This window comes from Myxine glutinosa, chromosome 2 (assembly GCF_964187855.1).
Source record: "Myxine glutinosa chromosome 2, kmMyxGlut1.1, whole genome shotgun sequence".
Taxonomy (NCBI): domain Eukaryota; kingdom Metazoa; phylum Chordata; class Myxini; order Myxiniformes; family Myxinidae; genus Myxine; species Myxine glutinosa.
The window spans coordinates 51,634,085-51,655,006 of NC_136262.1; the positions used below are offsets into that span (position 1 = coordinate 51,634,085).

The window sequence follows — 20,922 nt, forward strand, 5'->3', positions numbered from 1 at the left end:
AGATATATGATGTTTCGAATAAGGATTTTGGTTCAACCAATTATGGCTGGAATACCACTTCACCAATGAGATCAGCATTATCACCCTATTTACTCATTGAGGAGTTAATGACATATGCTAAATTTATTTTTTTAAATTCGTTGAAAGGTATCAGAGAATATCTCCCATCTTTTTGTTTTCATACAATATGGCTGCCATAGCATGTGACTTATGTCAGAGTTATCAACAAAATATTCACCATTGGGAGTTCCTCCTATGTTTAAAGTTTCACGTCAATCAGATAAGCGGTCGCAGATTTTTTTTTTTTTAAGTGAAAATATATATTATAGACAAAGACAGACAGACACACAGATAAACACAAGGGCATTACAATAATCTCGGAACCCCTTTGGGGCGAGACTAATAAGACCCTTGAGGAATATGGACCCCAAATAATTTGTGGTCATATAAAAATACTTGAGAGCATGTATTCAAGCAATTTCATAAAATGTCATTTTGGGTCAAGGGATGAATGTGTATGATCGAGTAGATTGATAAGATGGCCCAACAAATGCTTTCGATCTTGTATTAAGTGTTATTGTGGAAGCACTGACAATTCACAAGAGAACATGACCAGCTGTTAATCAAACAGGTTGCGAAAGTGTTCAGCAGCAAAACAAGAATGGAATGCGAAAAATTAAAATTTTGCTGCATATTTATAAGTATTATAAAAATGCTGTTCGTAAAGCCAGGTTAGTAATATTAGTTGCTCATTGTCAGTCATAATTTGTACAAACAAAGTTATAAATAAGTACAGCCACTGTTTGCTGCCGTTTCTTGAGCTTAAAGATCAATTGACCTCGTTACATTTTGTTTTCTTCACTGTATAAAACATTAAATTTAACGTAACAGTGTATATACAGTCATGGCCAAAAGTATTGGCACCCTTGCACTTGTTTCAAATAACTCACAATTTTCTCCAAAAATAAGTTGAAATTGACAAAAGTATTTGGTCTCCACAATTCTTTATTTCACTGTCAATATTACAGAACCTTTGTTTTTGAATCAGAACTTAATATAATAATAATAATAATAATAATGCATTTATTTTATATAGCGCTTTTCAGGAAGCCCAAAGACGCTTTGACAGAGTGCAAGACATAATGCATAGCAAAACATAAAAACAATTGCAAAAAAAGAAGAATCAATAGGGAAATATTCAAAGCACAAAGGAGGGAGAAGGAGAGGAGATAGTCAGGGGTTAGATGCTGTGGGTTAAATGTTGAATGCAGTGTTGAACAGGTGGGTCTTGAGTGATGTTTTGAATGTGGTGAGTGAGGAGGAGTCTCTGATGGTGTGAGGTAGCGAGTTCCAGAGGGTGGGAGCAGCGATGGAGAAGGCCCTGTCCCCCCAAGATCTAAATTTGGTCCGGATGGGGGGGGGGGGGTCAGGAGGTTGGTACCAGCAGAGCGGAGGTTGCGGGTGGGAGTGTGTCTGGAGAGGAGGTCAGCCAGGTAGGATGGGGCCAGGTTATGGAGGGCTTTGTAGGTCAAGAGGAGGATTTTGTACTGGAATCTCTGGGAGATGGGGAGCCAGTGAAGCTTGTAAAGGACGGGGGTGATGTGGTCACGGTCCGGGAATGGGTGAGTAGACGGGCAGCGGAGTTCTGAATGTATTGGAGTTTATTGGTGATTGTTGAGGGTGAACCATAAAGGAGGCTATTGCAGCTATATACCCTTTAAAATCAGAAAACAAAAACAAATGGCATTGCCAAGTGTTCAATGGGATATTACAGACCCCCCCCCCCCCACCCTCCCCCTCTCTGCAGGTGCTCAATGGGATTTAGATCTGGACTCATTCCTGGCCATTTCAGATTTCAGAACAGTCCAGTGTTTTGTCTTGAGCCATTTATGGGTGCTTTTTGAAGTGTGTTTGGGTCTTTGTCCTGTTGCAAGACCCATGACCTTCGACGGAGGCACCCTTCACAGCACTGGAAACATCGTCCTGCCCTCTACAATCTTGACTAACGCAGCACTGAGACATCTCGTGTCAAAATCACGAAACTTCACACTCAATGGCAGGAAAGAACTAATGTGCGGACCGCGCTTTGTTTCATTTGAATATCTTTACCTGTTTTGGAGAAAAATAATAAAGGAGGCATTACTTTTCAACATGCCCTCATAGCATGCAATTCCTTTGTAGTCACATGCCAAAGACTTTTTAAAAGTATTACCCAAATAAAGAAGCATATTTAGTTTAGGTCCTGGGAGCTTGGTGTGCCTATGAACTTTTGAACACCAAATTAACCATACAGTTGGGATATTTGAACCATTGACTAAAACGTCTGTTAAAAAATTCTCACTACACCCACCATGGTTATCGTAAACACCAAATTTTTCTCCAGCTTATAAGTAGCTTACAAATTGAATCCAGAATAGATCATCACAGCATCATCATTCTAATTACAGCCGAAAACATAACCTCCGCTGATGGAGGTAACGATTTCCACCATTTAAATTAATTTTGTAAAGACTATTCTTTGTATGTCAGCATGGTGTCCAGAGATATTTGTCTTTGATGCAATTTCCTTTGCCACTCGTTCCACGGCCTGGTTATTCTCCTCACAGTCATACATGCCATCTGATTCGAAGAAGAAGCAATCCACCACGACAAGGACATTCTCTGCTTGGATGTGCTCGGCACTGTGATGCGCCTTTCGGTACGTTTCCTTTGGAAAGTTATTCATCACAATCAGTACTGCAGGTTGGCCTGAAAGCAAAACAGAGACTTTCATTATCTCACCAAACATCGCTTTGCTTTATATGAACTGCAATTGTTCACACATAATTCATACAATTTGAAAGAATTCATGATGAAAATTTCACTTTTTACCCTTAACATGTCCAAGAGCTTTGTTGGCTTCGGTAGCCACTTTGGAGGCATTGACACAGAAAATGAGGCCAGGCATGGGACCGCAAGTGGAGAGGTCTTTTGGAGATCTCACATTCACGTACTGCTCATGCAAACATGATCGCAGCTTCTCCAAAAAGTCATCTTCTGCTCCGTGTGACTTTCCATGAACATAATACTGAACTTGAACTGAAGATAATACAAAGGTAAGATTAACAACAATGTCAAAGTTCTGCTTTTATTTTTTAAATCGACAAAGTCCGATGAGCATTCGGGGTGAATGCAAAGTTTTGTCTTTTCACCAAATTAAGTCGAATCTTGTTTTTCTTCTTCACCCAATTTGTACTGTGGACTATAATTCCCTCAAATTGTAAAATCACGTTTTATTTTACATTTTATCGATGTAAATTTTTTTTTTATCGCAAGCATTTTTTATCGCAAGCACAATTTTATCGATGCTCTTTTGGGGTTTATTGCAGTTCTTGAGCCCCTCTCAACATTGTCCTATGCATTTTCCTCCTGTTCTTTCTTCTCTGTCTGGGGTAAGTGAGGATCAGATTTTGAGAATTAGCCTCCAGTGATGGGATGCCAATGACATGGAGAACCTAAGAACTAAATGCTATGTTTACACTCAAAGGGTCACAATGTCAATCAGCGCTGCAGGCCCATAGAGGGGCATCATATTTCATGATACTTTACATGAAGACATTGTACACAGTTATAAATTCAAGATGGCAGAGGAAGGATCCGGCTTATTGGAGTATTCCTAGGTGATTGCAAGTTTTGGAAGCTAGTTGGGATATCTGATCTGCCAAAGACAGGTTATAGCTGTTTCTGATGCCAAGGAACTCCAGAGACAAACATGAGGTTTCATGAACTTCTCAACATCTGTCCTCAGTCTAGAAACTTTGTAACTTAGCAACTCTGTCCTCAGTCTAGCAACTTTGTAACTTAGCAACTCCGTCCTCAGTCTAGCAACTTTGAACCTTAGCAACTCTGTCCTCAGTCTAGAAACTTTGCTATTTTTCGTCTGCATCACCATAAGGGCTTGGACATACAGTCACGTGAAAAAGTAAGTACACCCCATGTAAAGTTTTGACTTTTTCAACAAATTTCAACATACAGCTATTTGATCTTCATTTCAACAATATTGATAGATAAAGGTGATATAGTATAACAAATATCATGAAACATTTACATTTTGTAGTCCATTGTATAATTTAAATAAACATATATGCAAATTTCGTATGTGGAAAAAGTAAGTACACCCCTACATTTATCACTACTTCAAATACCTAAAATTAGAATCAGGTGCACCAGCTCAAGTGCAAATGATTAGAACATCGTTAGAGAGGATCTTGGAGGAACCTGTCTTATTTAAACCTCAGACATTTAGTTTGGTTTGCTCTTTGTTGTTGAAGTGTGCGGCATCACCATGCCTAGATCAAAAGAGCTCTCTGAGGCCTTCAGAAAGAAGGTTATAGAGCCCTACGAGTCTGGGAAGGGATTTAAAAAGATCTCCAAACAATTTGAAATCAATCATTCGACTGTCCGGAAGATCATCTAGAAGTGGAGAAGATTCCAAACAACTGCCAACTTGTTCAGGCTAGGCCGCCCCAGCAAGTTCAGACCGAGATCAGACCGCAAGATGCTGAAAGGAGTCTCAAAGAACCCCAGAACGTCATCACGGGACCTACAGGTAGCTCTTGCCACTGTTGATGTCAAAGTGCATGAGTCTACCATTAGAAAGAGGCTGCACAAATTAGATCTACATGGGAGGAAACCTTTGCTGTCCAGAAAGAACATCAGGGCAAGACTAAAGTTTGCCAATGAACACCTAGGCAAAGACCAGCACTTCTGGAACAATGTGCTCTGGACAGATGAGTCAAAGGTAGAGCTATTTGGCCACAGTACGAGAAGAAATGTTTGGCGAAAACAAAACACAGCATTTGACCACAAGAACCTGATACCAACTGCAAAGCATGGTGGTGGAAATATTATGGTTTGGGGCAGATTTGCTGCATCAGGGCCTGGGCAGCTCACCATCATAGAATCCACTATGAATTCTTTATTGTACCAGAGGGTGCTTGAGGATAATGTGAGGCCATCTGTTGGAAAGTTGAAGCTCAACCAAAGGTGGACCTTGCAACATGACAATGACCCTAAACATACCAGTAAATCCACCAAGGAATGGCTGAAAAGAAAGAAATGGAGGGTTCTGGAATGGCCAAGTCAAAGCCCGGATCTAAATCCCATCGAAATGTTGTGGGGGGATTTGAAACGAGCTGTGCATGCAAGAAACCCCTCAAACATCACACCGCTGAAAGAATTCTGCATGGAGGAGTGGGCAAAAATTTCTCCCAGTCGATGCCAGAGACTGGTAGACAGTTATAAGAAACGCCTACTTGAGGTTGTTTCTGCCAAAGGGGGCAATACCACCTTTTAGAGCCAAGGGTGTACTTACTTTTTCCACATGCGAAATTTGCATTTATGTTTATTTAAATTATACAATGGACTACAAAATGTAAATGGTTCATGATATTTGTTATATTATATCACCTTTATCTGTCAATATTGTTGAAATGAAGATCAAGTAGCTGTATGTTGAAATATGTTGAAAAAGTCAAAACTTTACATGGGGTGTACTTACTTTTTCACGTGACTGTATATATTATGACCACCTACTTAGTACTAGTTAGATGACATTATGTATTTGAATTCCCAAAAATGTGTATAGTCTGTGAAAAAATTGATATTTACCTCTGCCACCAAAGGTGATATATTCACCCCTATCTGTTTGTATATGTGTTTGTCTAAGACACGACATCTCAAAGAGTTGTGGACGGATTCTGACGAAACTTGGTGGAGAGGTTGCACGTATGACAACAATGAATCGATTTGGATTTGGTGAAGATCCGGATCCAGATTTGGATCCGAGAATTTTTATGTGATTCTTCACCATTAAGTGCTTGAGAAAAAACGATATATAGCATGATATCTCAAAAACCTGCTGACAGATACGGTTGAAACCTCGTGGGCAGCTTAGAGGTGTGGCCAGGAAGAATTGAAACAATTTTGGTGAAGATTTGAATCTGAATCCAGATCAGAGAATTTGTATAAGTGATTCTTCACCGTTGAGCGATAGGGCTAAAAGTGATATAAATAGCAAGATATCCCAAAAAGATATGGACGGAATCGGACAAAATTTTGTGGACAGGTTGTGTGTGTGTGACAAAGATGAATCAACATGGGTTTTGTGAAGATCTGAATCCAGATACGAGAATATTAAAAATTTTAAGCGATTCTTCACCATTGACAGATAAGGACAAAAATGGTATATAGGGCGGTGTTTCAAAAAAAAATTGAACTGATTATGACAAAACATGGTGGACGAGTTGGTTAGATGACAAGAACAAGACAATTAAATTTTGGTTCATGTACGGATCCAGATCTGGCCTATCAGTGGGATACAAAATATAAACTTGTAGCTAGCCATGGATCCCCCAAAGCTCGAGACCAGCAACATAATCTCCTTGCCCAAGCCGGTGACGTAACCGGCGGACAAACCGCGGCGCCGAGGTTATAATTGTTTGCACCTGTCGGTCACATGACCACCAAAGCGTGCCTCACCTGAGAGGCGTGGCTTTGGTTCTGACGTATGCTTTTTGGCTTGGATTATATATATGCGAACCCGATAAACGGGCTTTCAGAGTTCCCAAGTTGATTATACAATAAACATCTTCTCGGACGAGTTTGTGTCTTGTCCGTCACTTCGTCCATCTCAAGCAGGAGCGCTGCTCCTTCACTGGCGACCCCGAGTTTACGACACGCAATGGACACGGCAGTGTCCCTCAAACTGCCCACTTTCTGGGAAGCACATGCCGCCGTCTGGTTCGCTCAGGCGGACTCCCAGTTCGCCCTGTGTGGCATTACGGAGGACACCACGAAATACCATTACGTGGTCGCCGCGCTCGGCTCCGTGACCGCCGCCCTCTGCCTGAGCCTCCTCCAGAGCCCGCCCGCTGACGGCAAGTACGACGCCATCAAGGCACTTCTTCTGGGCGCTTTCGCCCTCTCACCGGCTGAACGCGCACGACGCCTGCTCGACCTTCCTGAGCTCGGCGAGAGCTTTTCTGAGAGCTTTTTCTCCGCCAGCTCCCGGCCCAGGTCCGGGTCGCCCTGGCAAGCACGACCATCGCGAACCCCCGCAACCTCGCCAGGGAGGCCGACAAGATCGATTCGGCAAGCCAGCTCGTCGGAGCGGCGAGCCAGCTCGTCGGGGTGGCTGCCGGGAGCCCGCCCGCCGCCCAGTCGGCGCCCGTGGCGCAGTTTCCCACCCGACGCCCGCGACGCAGCTTCCTTCCCGGAGGCCGCCGGGCCGGCGCGACTGGCAGCGGCGACGCCGCGTCGCCCGGTCCCGACGCGTCGACCGGAGCCCCCGCCAGACCCGGCCTGGTGTTATTTCCACGCCAGGTTCGGGCGGCGGGCCCGATCATGTCGACCCCAGTGCACGTTCGGCAAGTCGAGAAACGGTCGGGCCGGCGCTCACTACCAGTCATGAGCACCGGCCATTCCGGAAACCTGCTATTCATCATGGACCAAGCGTCGGGGCGGCGTTTTCTCTGCGACACCGGCGCTCAGCTAAGCGTCATTCCCGCTCCGGCGGAGGACAGGCGGGCCGCCATTTGTGGCCCCTCCTTAATCGCGGCCAACGGCTCCGCCATCCGCACCTTCGGCCCACGCACCGTCGCCCTCGGCTTTGGCAGCCAGCTCTTTCGCTGGGAGTTTGTGACGGCGGACGTCCCCATGGCTTTGCTCGGTGCCGATTTCCTTTGCGCCCATGGGCTGCTGGTCGACGTTAAACGTCGGCGTCTCGTCAACGCCGAAACTTTCAGCTCGCTGGCGTGCGCCTTCAGCCGTTCTGCGCCCACCGAGCTTTCCTGCGTCCTCCCGTTGGCAGACGACTTCGCGCGTCTCCTCGCGGAGTTCCCGGCCCTCACGCGACCGACGTTTTCGGCCGTCGCGGTGCGTCACGGCATCGAGCATCATATTCCCACTACGGGCCCGCCGGTGTACGTCCGAGCTCGCCGTCTCGACCCAGCCAAACTCGCCGTCGCCAAGGCCGAGTTCGCCATGCTGGAGCGCCTCGGCATCGTGCGGCGCTCCGACAGCGCCTGGGCCTCGCCGCTGCACATCGTCCCGAAGCCGGGGGGGCGGATGGCGGCCATGCGGCAACTACCGCCACCTCAACGATGCCACTACCCCCGACAGGTACCCCGTCCCGCACATTCAGGATTTTTCCGCCCGGTTGGCGGGGCGGACCATTTTTTCAAAAGTGGACCTGATTCGGGGGTACCACCAGGTGCCCGTCCGCCCGGCCGACATCCCGAAGACGGCCGTTATTACACCTTTCGGCCTCTTCGAATTCCTCTGGATGCCCTTCGGCCTCAAAAACGCGGCACAGGCATTCCAGCGCCTGATGGACGGCGTACTGCGTGACTTGCCGTTCCTCTTTACCTACCTGGACGACATCCTCGTCGCCAGCACGTCCAGAGCCGAGCACCTCCTCCACCTCCGGACGCTGTTCGGCTGCCTTAGCGAGCACGGCTTGATCGTCAACCCGGCCAAATGTCACTTTGGTGTGGCGACGATCGACTTTTTGGGCCACCGCATCACCCGCAACGGCGCCGTGCCGCTACCGGCCAAAGTCGAGGCCATCGCCGCTTTCTCGCACCCCCGCTCCGTCAAGGCGCTGCAGGAGTTCCTCGGGATGGTGAACTTTTATCACCGCTTCGTGCCCCGAGCTGTGCAACTCATGCGGCTCACCACAGATGCCTCCGACGACGCCGTGGGCGCAGTTCATGAACAATGGGTAAACGGGGCCTGGCAGCCGCTCACGTTCTTCACCCGGCAACTCCTGCCCAACGAGTTGAAGTACAGCACTTTCGACCGCGAGCTTCTCGGGCTGTACCTGGCCATCCGCCATTTTCGCCACCTCCTGGAGGGCCGCCCATTCATGGCCTTTGTCGACCACAAGACATCGATTTTCGCCATGGCCAAGGTCACGGAGCCGTGTTCGGCCCGCCAGCAGTGCCACCTCTCCGCCCTGTCGGAATACACCACGGACATCCGGCACATCGCCGGAAAGGACAACGCCGTGGCTGACTGCCTTTCTCGAGCTGGCGCCAACGCCGTCCACCTCGGCGTCGATTTCGCCCTGATGGCGACGGACCAGGCCACCGACGGCACGGTGCAGGCGCTCCGGGTGGCGGACACGGGCCTCCGCTTGGCTGACGTCCCCTTCGCGGACACGGTCCTGCTTTGTGACGTCTCCCAAGTCTGACCTCGCCCTGGTGTGCCGGTGACCTGGCGGCGTCGCATTTTTGCTTCGCTCCACGGCCTCTCACACCCGGGCCGGAAGGCGTCCCAGAGGCTGCTGTCGGCACGTTTCGTCTGGCACGGGTTGCGACGGGACATCCGCGACTGGGCCAACGCCTGCACACCCTGCCAGCGGGCCAAGGTCCACCGTCACACCCAGGCTCCGCTGGCTCCTTTCACCGTGCCCGAGTGACGTTTCGACCACGTCCACGTGGACCCGGTGGGTCCCCTGCCCCCATCGCAGGGGTTCACCCACCTGCTTACCATGGTGGACAGGACCACCAGGTGGCCGGAGGCCGTGCCCCTCGCCTCCACCACCACTGCCGACGTGGCCCAGGCGTTCATCGCCACCTGGGTCGCGCGTTTCGGTGCACCGGCGGACATCTCGTCGGACCGTGGCCCACAGTTCACGTCCGAACTGTGGGGCGCGGTCGCCCACACATTGGGCGTTACCCTGCACCGCACCACGGCCTACCACCCCCAGGCCAACGGGTTGTGCAAGCGGTTCCACCGCTCCATGAAGGCCGCACTCATGGCCGGCCTCCAGGACGACGGCTGGGCCGACCGGCTCCCGTGGGTCCTTTTGGGCCTCTGCACGGCTCCAAAGGAGGACCTCCAGGCATCCACCGCCGAGCTGGAGTACGGCCAGGCCCTCCGCGTCCCGAGCAAGTTCGTGCCCAACGCCACCAGCCCCTGGTCCACCGCGCGCCAGCGCACGGACTTCCAGGAGGCCGCCCAACGTTTCGCCCCGGTGCCCACGTCCCGCCACGGCAACCCCCAATCCTACGTCCCCCCAGCACTCCGCACGGCGGAGTACGTCTTTGTGTGCCACAACGCGCACCGGGGGCCGCTCCGGCCACCATACGACGGACCCTTCCGGGTCCTATGACCGGACAACAAGTCCTTCGTCGTCAGCATCGGCGGCCGGGCGGACCGGATTTCGGTGGACCGCCTCAAGCTGGCCCACATGGACGTCGGCCAGCCGCCACGGCCGGCTCTCCCACCGCGGCGCGGCCGCCCCCCGTCCACTGCACCCCCCGCCCAGCCACCCACCACCACACCTGACCCCCCCCCCCCCCCGCCCAGCCAGGGGTCGTTTCGGTCGGGTCATCCAGACCCCCCTCAGGTTGACCTTCCTGGACCAAGTCGATTCTGGGGGGGCGTGTGTAGCGACCCATGGGTCCCCCAAAGCTCGAGACCAGCAACATAATCTCCTTGCCCAAGCCGGTGACGTAACCGGCGGACAAACCGCGGCGCCGAGGTTATAATTGTTTGCACCTGTCGGTCACATGACCACCAAAGCGTGCCTCGCCTGAGAGGCGTGGCTTTGGTTCTGACGTATGCTTTTTGGCTTGGATTGTATATATGCGAACCCGATAAACGGGCTTTCAGAGTTCCCGAGTTGATTATACAATAAACATCTTCTCGGACGAGTTTGTGTCTTGTCCGTCACTTCGTCTATCTCAAGCAGGAGCGCTGCTCCTTCAAACTGTTCCACCTGGTGGAGGCATGCGCTCGATCGAATGCCGTTCTACTCCTGCCTGTAATAATTTAAACTTGACTCATTTATCTGTTGGAGTGCTTGCCTCCATTAATTATCAATAGCAAAATGAATGGTTAGATTTTGCTGTTTTTTTGGTGTGGAAACTATGACTTGCAGAATAGCTTAGAGGAACGCACACTTGCCTGAACTAGCCTGGAATTGAGGATGCACCCATTTTACAGCACTGGTCATTGGTGGATGTTCAAGATCCCAAGGTGTTTTTCATGAAGAGTGAGCGAGTTATCATCAGCTCCTTAACCAAATTCTAGATTGTTATCAAGTTTTGGCGAATGTCAAGCTGAGCAAGCCAGTTTGTGAAAAACCTGGTTCAGAAACATTGCCTGGCCGACCCCACAAGAAGGTGGAAAAATTTGGGCAGTTGGTAGCAGCAGCAGCAGCAGCAGCAGCAGTAGTAGTAGTAGTAGTAGTAGTAGTAGTAGTAGCAGCAGCAGCAGCAGCAGCAGCAGCAGCAGTAGTAATATAGTAGTTGTTGTTGTTGGCATGCAAGCCATGGCAATGGAGATAACGTGCTTTTTATAATATTCTGGTCATTAACAAACACCAGGGGAAGAAAGAAACAATAATCCTTCCATTCAAATGCAGTACCACCATATCCTGGATTCAGATGCATGCATTTGCTTTTACATGTTTTACCACCAAGCATGTATGGGTTGGCTGTACACACCAGAGAGAGGATGATGTCTGGGTAGGAGAGACCCCACAGAAATCTCTTGTCATGAGCCTTCCACAATTGACTTGGAACATTGTTAGCATTTAAGCTGCCGAATAGAGATGGTTTAGGGGCTTATTTCTTGGGAACATTCCATTGCAAGGATTTACCATCACCAGACCATTGAGAGGCTGTCTTATCTGCCATCACAGTGTCTTACAATACAGTATAGTCCATGTCTTACAACATGGCTGCCCTTACACCAATGTTCTGTGAACATTATTGGTGAAGTATTTAGGAACCCTCTTTTCTGCAAGTTGAAACAAAACAACTCCATCCAAAATCCTGTTCTTGCTCAAGTTTTCTTTAACTTCTTTTGTCCTATGGATACCATCAACCTCAAGACAATGAAACAGGGAAAGGGGATGAGCGAAGAATCCAAGGAGCTTGGAGCTTCAATGTCATTACAAAGCACCTTGAGATACTACGCCACAAAGAAAATGGTAATGTTTAATTACTGTCGATCTCTTCTCATATAATCCAAATTATAACATAAATCTTCAATATGGACACACACAAATTTTAATGTATATTTGATGCTGTAGCGGCTACCGCTGGGTATACACAATCGCCTTGCACCTACCGAGGATGCGGAGCGATCACCATGCCGGGCTCGTCCAGGACGCCCGGGCATGCCCGCTCTTGACTTGCCAGGCCTTGTCCAGGACGCCCGGGCACGCCCCCTCTCGCCTTTCCCGGGCAAACGCTCCGGGATAATGTGTATATATATTGCTGCCCGATAAACGGGCTTTTCAGAGTACCCGAGTTGATTTGACACAATAAAGAAACTCGGACGAATTCCAGCTTTTTGTCGCGTCCATTCTTTCGATTTACGTTGGAGCATAGCTCCTACATTGGTGACCCGACATGGACACGGCAGTTGCCCTCAAACTGCCTACCTTCTGGGAGGCTCACGCGGCGGTTTGGTTCGCCCAGGCGGACTCCCTGTTCGCCCTGCGAGGCATCACGGCCGACGACACCCGCTTCCACCATGTGGTAGCAGCACTCGGCTCAGCCACCGCAGCCCGCGCCCTCAGCCTCCTCCAGCGCCCGCCAGCCGCTGACAAATACGACGCGATTAAAAAGCTCATCCTCGACGCTTTCGCCCTCTCATCAGCGGAACGCGCACGGTTCCTGCTCGATCTGCCCGAGCTCGGCGACACGCGCCTGTCTGAGCGAATGGACTACATGCTTTCGCTGCTCGGCGAGCACTCTCCGGCATTCCTGTTCCGGGAGCTGTTCCTCCATCAGCTGCCTAGCCCGGTACGCCTCGCCCTGGCAAGCATGACGATCACGGATCCCAGGGCCCTCACCAGGAAAGCCGACAAGATCTCCGCGGCAGGCCAACGCATTGGAGCAGCGACCTGGAGCCCACCGCCGTCCAAAGCAACGCCCATGGCGCCCGAGCACCCGGCACGGTCAACGACCGAACTGCCGACGCAATTGGCGGCCACTACACCGCGCCGACCACGTCCAGCATGACGACCGGAGCCTCCACCTGACCAGGCGTGGTGTTATTATCATGCCAGGTTCGGACAGAAGGCCCGGACATGCCGACCGCCGTGCACCTTCGGCAAGCCGGGAAGCGGCCGGGCCGGCGTTCATTACCAGCCATGAGCGCAGGCCACACGGGCAACTTACTTTTCATCATGGACAAAGCGTCCGGACGGTGCTTCCTGTGTGACACCGGCGCCCAACTGAGCGTCATACCCGCCTCCGATCAGGACAGGCAGTCCGTGGTTTGCGGCCCCTCCTTGGTTGTGGCCAACGGATCGGCCATCCGCACCTGCGGCCCGCGCAACGTCACCCTCTGCTTCGGTGGCCAACGCTTTAATTGGACTTTTGTAACCGCAAGCGTGCCCATGGCTCTGCTAGGTGCCGACTTCCTCTGCACACACGGACTGCTGGTGGACGTGCAACGGTGTCGCCTCATCAACGCCGAGACCTTCAGCTCCCTGGCATGCACATTGAGCAGCTCCGCTCCGACCGAGCTGGCATGCGCCCTCCCGGCGGCGAACGAGTTTGCTCGCCTGCTCACAGAGTTCTCGGCCCTCACGCGGCCGACGTTTTCGGCCGTCGCAGTACGACATGGGATCGAGCACCACATACCAACCACGGACCCGCCGGTCTACGCCAGAGCCCGCCGCCTCGACCCAGCCAAGCTCGCCGTGGCCAAAGCCGAGTTCGACGCTTTGGAACACCTCGGCATCGTGCGGCGCTCCGATAGCGTGTGGGCTTCGCCACTACACATCGTCCCAAAACCAGGGGGCGGCTGGCGCCCATGTGGGGACTACCGCCGCCTTAACGACGCTACCACCCCCGACAGGTATCCGATCCCGCACATCCAAGACTTCTCCGCCCATTTGGCAGGACGGGTCATTTTTTCAAAGATCGATTTAATACGGGGATATCACCAGGTACCTTTCAGGGTGGCCGAGGCCCAAAAACGGCCGTCATCACGCCGTTCGGCTTATTCGAATTCCTGCGAATGCCGTTTGGCCTCAAGAACGCGGCTCAGGCGTTCCAGCGCTTGATGGACGGCGTGCTGGGCGACCTGCCGTTACTCTTTGTTTACCTGGACGACATCCTCGTCGCCAGCACGTCCCGGGCCGAGCACCTCCTCCACCTCCGAACACTGTTCGGGCGCCTCAGCGAGCACGGCCTCATCATCAACCTGACCAAATGCCACTTCGGCACGATGGCCTTTGATTTTTTGGGCCACCACATCACCAAGAACGGGGCCGTGCCGCTGCCAACCAAGGTCGAGGCCATCACCACGTTTCCGCGTCCCCGCTCCATAAAGGCCCTGCAGGAATTCCTGGGAATGGTGAATTTCTATCACCGCTTCGTGCCCCGCGCTGCTCAACTCATGCGGCCCCTCTACGAAGCCCTCCGGGGCAAGCCGGCCAAGCACGACGTCGTCTGGTCCGCAGCAATGGACGCGGCCTTTAAAAGTTCAAAGCGGGCCCTCGCCGACGCAACACTGCTCGCTCACCCGGTGCTCAACGCTCCCATCACCCTCACCACGGATGCCTCCGACTACGCGGTGGGCGCCGTACATGAGCAATGGGTGAACGGGGTTTGGCAGCCACTCACTTTTTTCAGCCGGCAACTCCGGCCGAACGAGCTCAAATATAGCACATTTGACCGTGAGCTCCTCGGTCTACACCTGGCCGTTCGCCATTTCCGCCACCTCCTGGAGGGCCGACCCTTCACGGCGTTCGTCGACCACAAGCCATTGGTTTACGCAATGGCCAAGGTCACGGAGCCGTGGTCGGCCCGCCAACAGCGCCACCTCTCCGGCGTGTCGGAGTTTACCACGGACATCCGGCACGTCGCCGGCAAAGACAACGCCGTGGCCGACTGTCTTTCTCGGGCCAGCGCGAACGCGTTCAACCTCGGCGTGGACTTCGCGCTTATGGCGGTGGACCAAACCACCGACACCACGGTGCAAGCCCTCCGGGCGGCGGACACGGGCCTCTGCCTGGCCGACATCCCCTTCGCGGACACTGTCCTGCTCTGCGACGTCTCCCAAGGCCAGCCTCGCCCCATCGTGCCCGTTACCTGGCAACGCCGCATCTTCGCCTCCCTCCACGGCCTTTCCCACCCGGGCCGGAAAGCTTCCCAGAAGCTGGTGTCGGCGCGATTCGTCTGGCACGGCCTTCGACGGGACGTCCGCGATTGGACCAGCACCTGCACAGCCTGCCAAAAGGCCAAGGTCCACCGACACACCCAGGCCCCGCTGGCACCTTTCACCGTGCCCGAACAACGTTTCGACCACGTCAACGTGGACCTGGTGGGCCCCCTCCCCCCATCACGGGGTTTCACACACCTGCTCACCATGGTGGACAGGACCACCAGGTGGCCGGAGGCCGTTCCCCTTGTCTCCACCACCACCGCCGACGTGGCGCAGGCTTTCATCGCCACCTGGGTCGCCCGCTTCGGCGCACCGGCGGACATCTCGTCGGACCGCGGACCGCAGTTCACCTCCGAGCTGTGGGGCGCGGTCGCCCGCAACCTGGGGGTCAAGCTCCACCGTACTACGGCCTGCCACCCCCAAGCCAACGGGTTGTGCGAGCGATTCCACCGCTCCATGAAGGCCGCGCTCATGGCCGGCCTTCATGACAGCGGTTGGGCCGACCGGCTGCCGTGGGTCCTTTTGGGCCTCCGCACGGCCCCCAAGGAGGACCTCCGGGCTTCCACCGCCGAGCTTGTCTACGGCCAGGCGCTACGCGTCCCGGGCGAATTCGTGCCTGACGCTACCAGTCCCTGGTCCGCAGCTCACCAGCGCTCGGACCTCCAGGAGACCGCCCGACGGTTTGCCCCCGTGCCAACGTCCCACCACAGTGACCCCCAGTCCTACGTCCCCCCAGTGCTTCGCACAGCGGAGTACGTTTTTGTGCGTCATGACGCACATCGGGGGCCACTCCGGCCGCCATACGACGGGCCCTTCCGGGTCCTGCGACGGGACAACAAGTCGTTCGTCATCGACATCGGCGGCAGGTTGGACCGGATTGCGGTGGACCGCCTCAAGCCGGCGCACGTGGACATCGACCAACCGCCACGGTTGGCCCTTCCGCCGCGGCTTGGCCGCCCCCCGTCCACGGTGCCCCCCACTCGACCGCCCACCACCACAGCGGACCACCCCCCCCCCCCACGACCCACCAGGGGTCGCTTCGGCCGGGTCATCAGGACCCCCCTTAAATTGACCCTGCCAGTGCAAGTCGATTATGGGGGGACGTGTGTAGCGGCTACCGCTGGGTATACACAATCGCCTTGCACCTACCGAGGACGCGGAGCGATCACCATGCCGGGCTCGTCCGGGACACCCGGGCATGCCCGCTCTCGACTTGCCAGGCCTCGTCCGGGACGCCCGGGCATGCCCCCTCTCGCCTTTCCCGGGCAAACGCTCCGGGATAATGTGTATATATATTGCTGCCCGATAAACGGGCTTTTCAGAGTACCCGAGTTGATTTGACACAATAAAGAAACTCGGGCGAATTCCAGCTTTTTGTCGCGTCCATTCTTTCGATTTACGTTGGAGCATAGCTCCTACAATGCCACATTAAACCATGTGATAACTGCACTGAAACAGACATAATGTCACTTTGTCATATTCAGGATCATCCTGATACCTACATGAGGATGTGGAAGGAGTCGCTTGAGGTTTTCCTTTATCAGAACACTTTGCAGAACCTTCGGACTTGGATTGGCTGCCTTGTATCTATTTGAGGAAGAAAAATAAAAATTATAATCATCTATCTATAATTCCACTAATCTCTGTATGTGTGTTTGTTTGTTTGTTTGTTTGTTTGTCTGTGACCGCTGTTTCTCGACAACCACGGGTCCGATATACTTTAAACTTGCCAGGTATATTGCTGGGGACCCAAGGATGTGCCTTTTCAAGGTTTCATATTAATCGGACAATTACTTACCGAGCTATGTCCAAAAAACGATTCAACCAATCAGAGAGCAGCGAGCTATCGCGTGTGCCGAACGTGGCGAACACACTCTGCCTCGGACGGCACATTTGAGAGCGTATTCATTTATTTCACGTTGGCAAACTATGTTGCCGCTATGTTGGCGTTAAACTATGTTTTAAAACTAATTAAAACCATTTCATGTAAATAGAGGGGGGGGGGGGAATTGTCACTGTACTCGCAAGCCGTTCGCCGTTCGCTTTGGCGTTGCGAATGGACCAAAACATTTCATGTACCAAACCATTTCATGTAAAGCGTTCGCCGTTCGCTTTGGCGTTGCGAATGGACCAAAACATTTCATAGACCAAACCATTTCATGTAAATAGAGGGGGGGGATATAATTTTAGATATATATATAGTACGGGCATGCCCTAGTACATTACAATGACATTGTTGTTAAATTATCTTCAGTGATTTATTCCAATGCTCTTTGCAGTACAGTACTGTGTTTAATTCATTTTATTAATCACTAAAGGTAGAGAACCTGAATTAAAACAGATATATGACTGATATCAGTTTTGGTTCATCGATGCTTCCATTGCTTTTTATGGTCAAAATAATCCACACACACTCACACAAGTTGTGATCACAATCAATTGGCACACTTTCACAAGTAATCCTGAAGATGATATTCACATGGAAGAGGTTGCTGTCTAAAACCACTTGCAAGCAAAAGTGATGTAGATACAGTGCCCTCCATAATTATTGGAACAGTGAAGTCAAATTTGTTATTACCCTGCGCCAGCGAAGCGAAAACAGGGGTAAGCATTCGGTTGCGTATGTCGTGCGTACGTGCATACATGTCTGCATTTTTTAAATTCATTTTTATCGGCACCGTTGTTCCCATTGGCACGAAACTTTACCAAAGGAGTTCCTCTGCCTGCAGAAATTTTTTGTTCAAAATTATGACGTGATAGGTCATATCATGATGTGATATGGACGCCATCTTGGAAAAACGTCACACCTCGATCTCCCAAACCGCTCAATGGAAAAAAATTAAACATTGATATGTTGATGATGATGTCATCGGTGCCTTCATTATGACGTCATAATTCAACAAGTACAACGCTTGATCTGATCAGGATTTAAAAAATCCTCTGCACCTGTTAGTCCGATGGTCACAAAATTTTCAGAATATGAGCAGCTCTTCCTGTAGAATTTTGTGATAATTATAATGTCATAGGTCACGTGGTACAGGCGCCATCTTGGAAAAATCGAAAAAGGTTGCACCTCTATATCTCCGAAACCGCTCCATGGAAAAAATTGAAACATCGTTCATCGTCAAGTACTCCCCATTGGGGAATAAGATATGTTAATGATGATGTTATTGGTTCCTTAATTATGACGTCATAATTTGACAAGTACAACGCTTGATTCGATCAGTAAGAATTACCTTCTCTGCAATTCTTGGTCCGGTTGACACAAAATTTTCATCATATCACCATAGGAGGGCCTCCTCCAGGAAAATATTTTAATAATTATGATGTCATAGGTCACGTGGTGCAGGCGCCATCTTGGAAACAATTGTTCCCCTGATATTTCAGAACTGCTGAATTCAATGGGGCAGTTCCACATGGGATATTTAATTGTGAAAGGGGTCAAAAGGGCCAACTTCGAATCAGGCCCTTCTTTCAAAACTCAAAAACAAGGGGTTTCACACAGGAGAAAATTTCACACGTTTACCCACCACGGAAGTTGTTGCCTGATGTTTGAGACTTGCTGAATGCAATGTTGTGGTCCCCATCTTAATGTATGGCTACATGGGGCACACTATATGATATTTAGGTACATATTGTTGCACACTATACAATATCTACAGTCACGTGAAAAAGTAAGTACACCCCATGTAAAGTTTTGACTTTTTCAACATATTTCAACATACAGCTATTTGATCTTCATTTCAACAATATTGATAGATAAAGGTGATATAATATAACAAATACCACGAAACATTTACATTTTGTAGTCCATTGTATAATTTAAATAAACATGAATGTAAATTTCACATGTGGAAAAAGTAAGTACACGCTTACATTTATCACTACTTCAAATACCTAAAATTAAAATCAGGTGCACCAGCTCAGGTGCAAATGATTAGAACATCGTTAGAGAGGATCTTGGAGGAACCCGTCTTATTTAAACCTCAGACATTTAGTTTGGTTTGCTCTTTGTTGTTGAAGTGTGTGGTGTCACCGTGCCTAGATCAAAAGAGCTATCTGAGGCCTTCAGAAATAAGCTTATAGATGCCTACGAGGCTGGGAAGGGATTTAAAAAGATCTCCAAACAATTTGAAATCAATCATTCGACTGTCCAGAAGATCATCTACAAGTGGAGAAGATTCCAAACAACTGCCAACTTGTTAAGGCCAGGCTGCCCCCGCAAGTTCAGCCTGAGAGCAGACCGCAAGATGCTGAAAGAAGTCCCTAAGAACCCCAGAATGTCATCACGGGACCTACAGGTAGCTCTTGCCACTGTTGATGTCAAAGTGCACGAGTCTACCATTAGAGAGAGGCTGCACAAATTTGATCTACATGGGAGGTGTGCCAGGAGGAAACCTTTGCTGTCCAGAAAGAACATCAGGGCAAGACTAAAGTTTGTCAATGAACACCGAGGCAAAGACCAGCACTTCTGGAACAATGTGCTCTGGACAGATGAGTCAAAGGTAGAGCTATTTGGCCACAGTACCAGAAGACATGTTTGGTGAAAACCAAAGACAGCATTTCACCACAAGAACCTGATACCAACTGTAAAGCATGGTGGTGGAAATATTATGGTTTGGGGCAGCTTTGCTGCATCAAAATAATAAACCCGGCGTTGCCTGAGCAAATTCCCAGGAAGGGAGAGGAAGTTAGAAGGGGGAAAGAGAGAGGTGTAAGGTGAGGGGAGAGGAGAGGGAAGGGAGATATATCTGCTATATAAGAGAGATGTCTGTCTGTGTGTGTGTCTGACTGTCTGTGTCGCCATTTTTCTCAGAGATGGCTGAACGGATCTTCGTCAAACTTTCAGAGGTTCATCAGTGAGTGCCTCGATCGTGCCGAAAAAAATAATCGCTCTCCTCCCTCTCCTTCCCTTCCCCTCTCCCTCCCCCTTCCCCCCCTCCCCTCCCCTCGCTCCCTCCCTCCCTCTCCCACCTCCCCTCCCCCCCCCCCCCCCCGCCCGGCAACGCCGGGTACTTCTGCTCGTACTGTATATACAGTGTCCATAGAAAGTCTACACCACCTTTCAAATTTTTCATCTTTTGTTGCTTTATAGCCTGAAATTAAATTCCATTAAATTAGACTTTTTCCACTTTTATTTACACATCGTAACCCAAAATTTCCAAATTAAAAACGAATTCAACAAATTTCATGAAATTAATTTAAAATACAAAACTGTATACTATTAAAAAGTGGTACCATATGCCTTCCACTTCTTCATGATTGTTTTGACTGTGCTCCAAGGGATATTCAAATGCCTTCGAAATATTTTATACCCATCCCCTGATCTGTGCCTTTCCAAAACTTTATCCTAGAGGTCTTTTGAAAGCTCCTGGGTGCTCATGGTTAAGTCTTTGCTGTGCAATGCACTACCCAGCAGGGGAAACATACAGGAACAGCTGATTTTATTTAGAAACAATCAGAATCACTACAATTGAACACAGTGGAGGCCAATCACGTTGGTGTGTGATTTCAAAGGTGATTGGTTACACCTGAGCTAATTTACACAAAATGAAATGCACTTATTCGCACAAGGTCATAACGGAATTGAACAATAGAACAACTCAGCTCACGGCCTGGAATGACCTTCGACCAATTGACAATTAAGCATGATACACACCCAATGATGACTTGCTCAGTGTACAGAATGGCTTTGACATGCTCAATTTCTGCAGCAAATGATACGGTGAACAGATGGCCAAATCT

The 20,922-nt window shown here is 50.5% G+C and overlaps 1 protein-coding gene across 1 annotated transcript in view; it reads right to left on the reverse strand.

The window, feature by feature from the left end:
• Nucleotides 1-993: 993 nt before the first annotated feature.
• The window catches only part of LOC144891034 (uncharacterized), a 35,669-nt gene continuing 15,740 nt past the window's right edge, over nt 994-20,922 (reverse strand). The window contains exons 5-7 of the mRNA XM_078773282.1: nt 16,680-16,764; nt 2,872-3,078; nt 994-2,748 (exon numbers count right to left, since the gene is read on the reverse strand). Of these exons, the coding sequence (XP_078629408.1) occupies nt 2,492-2,748; nt 2,872-3,078; nt 16,680-16,764 (549 nt within the window). The 3' untranslated portion in view covers nt 994-2,491. The remainder of the gene's footprint in view (nt 2,749-2,871; nt 3,079-16,679; nt 16,765-20,922) is intronic.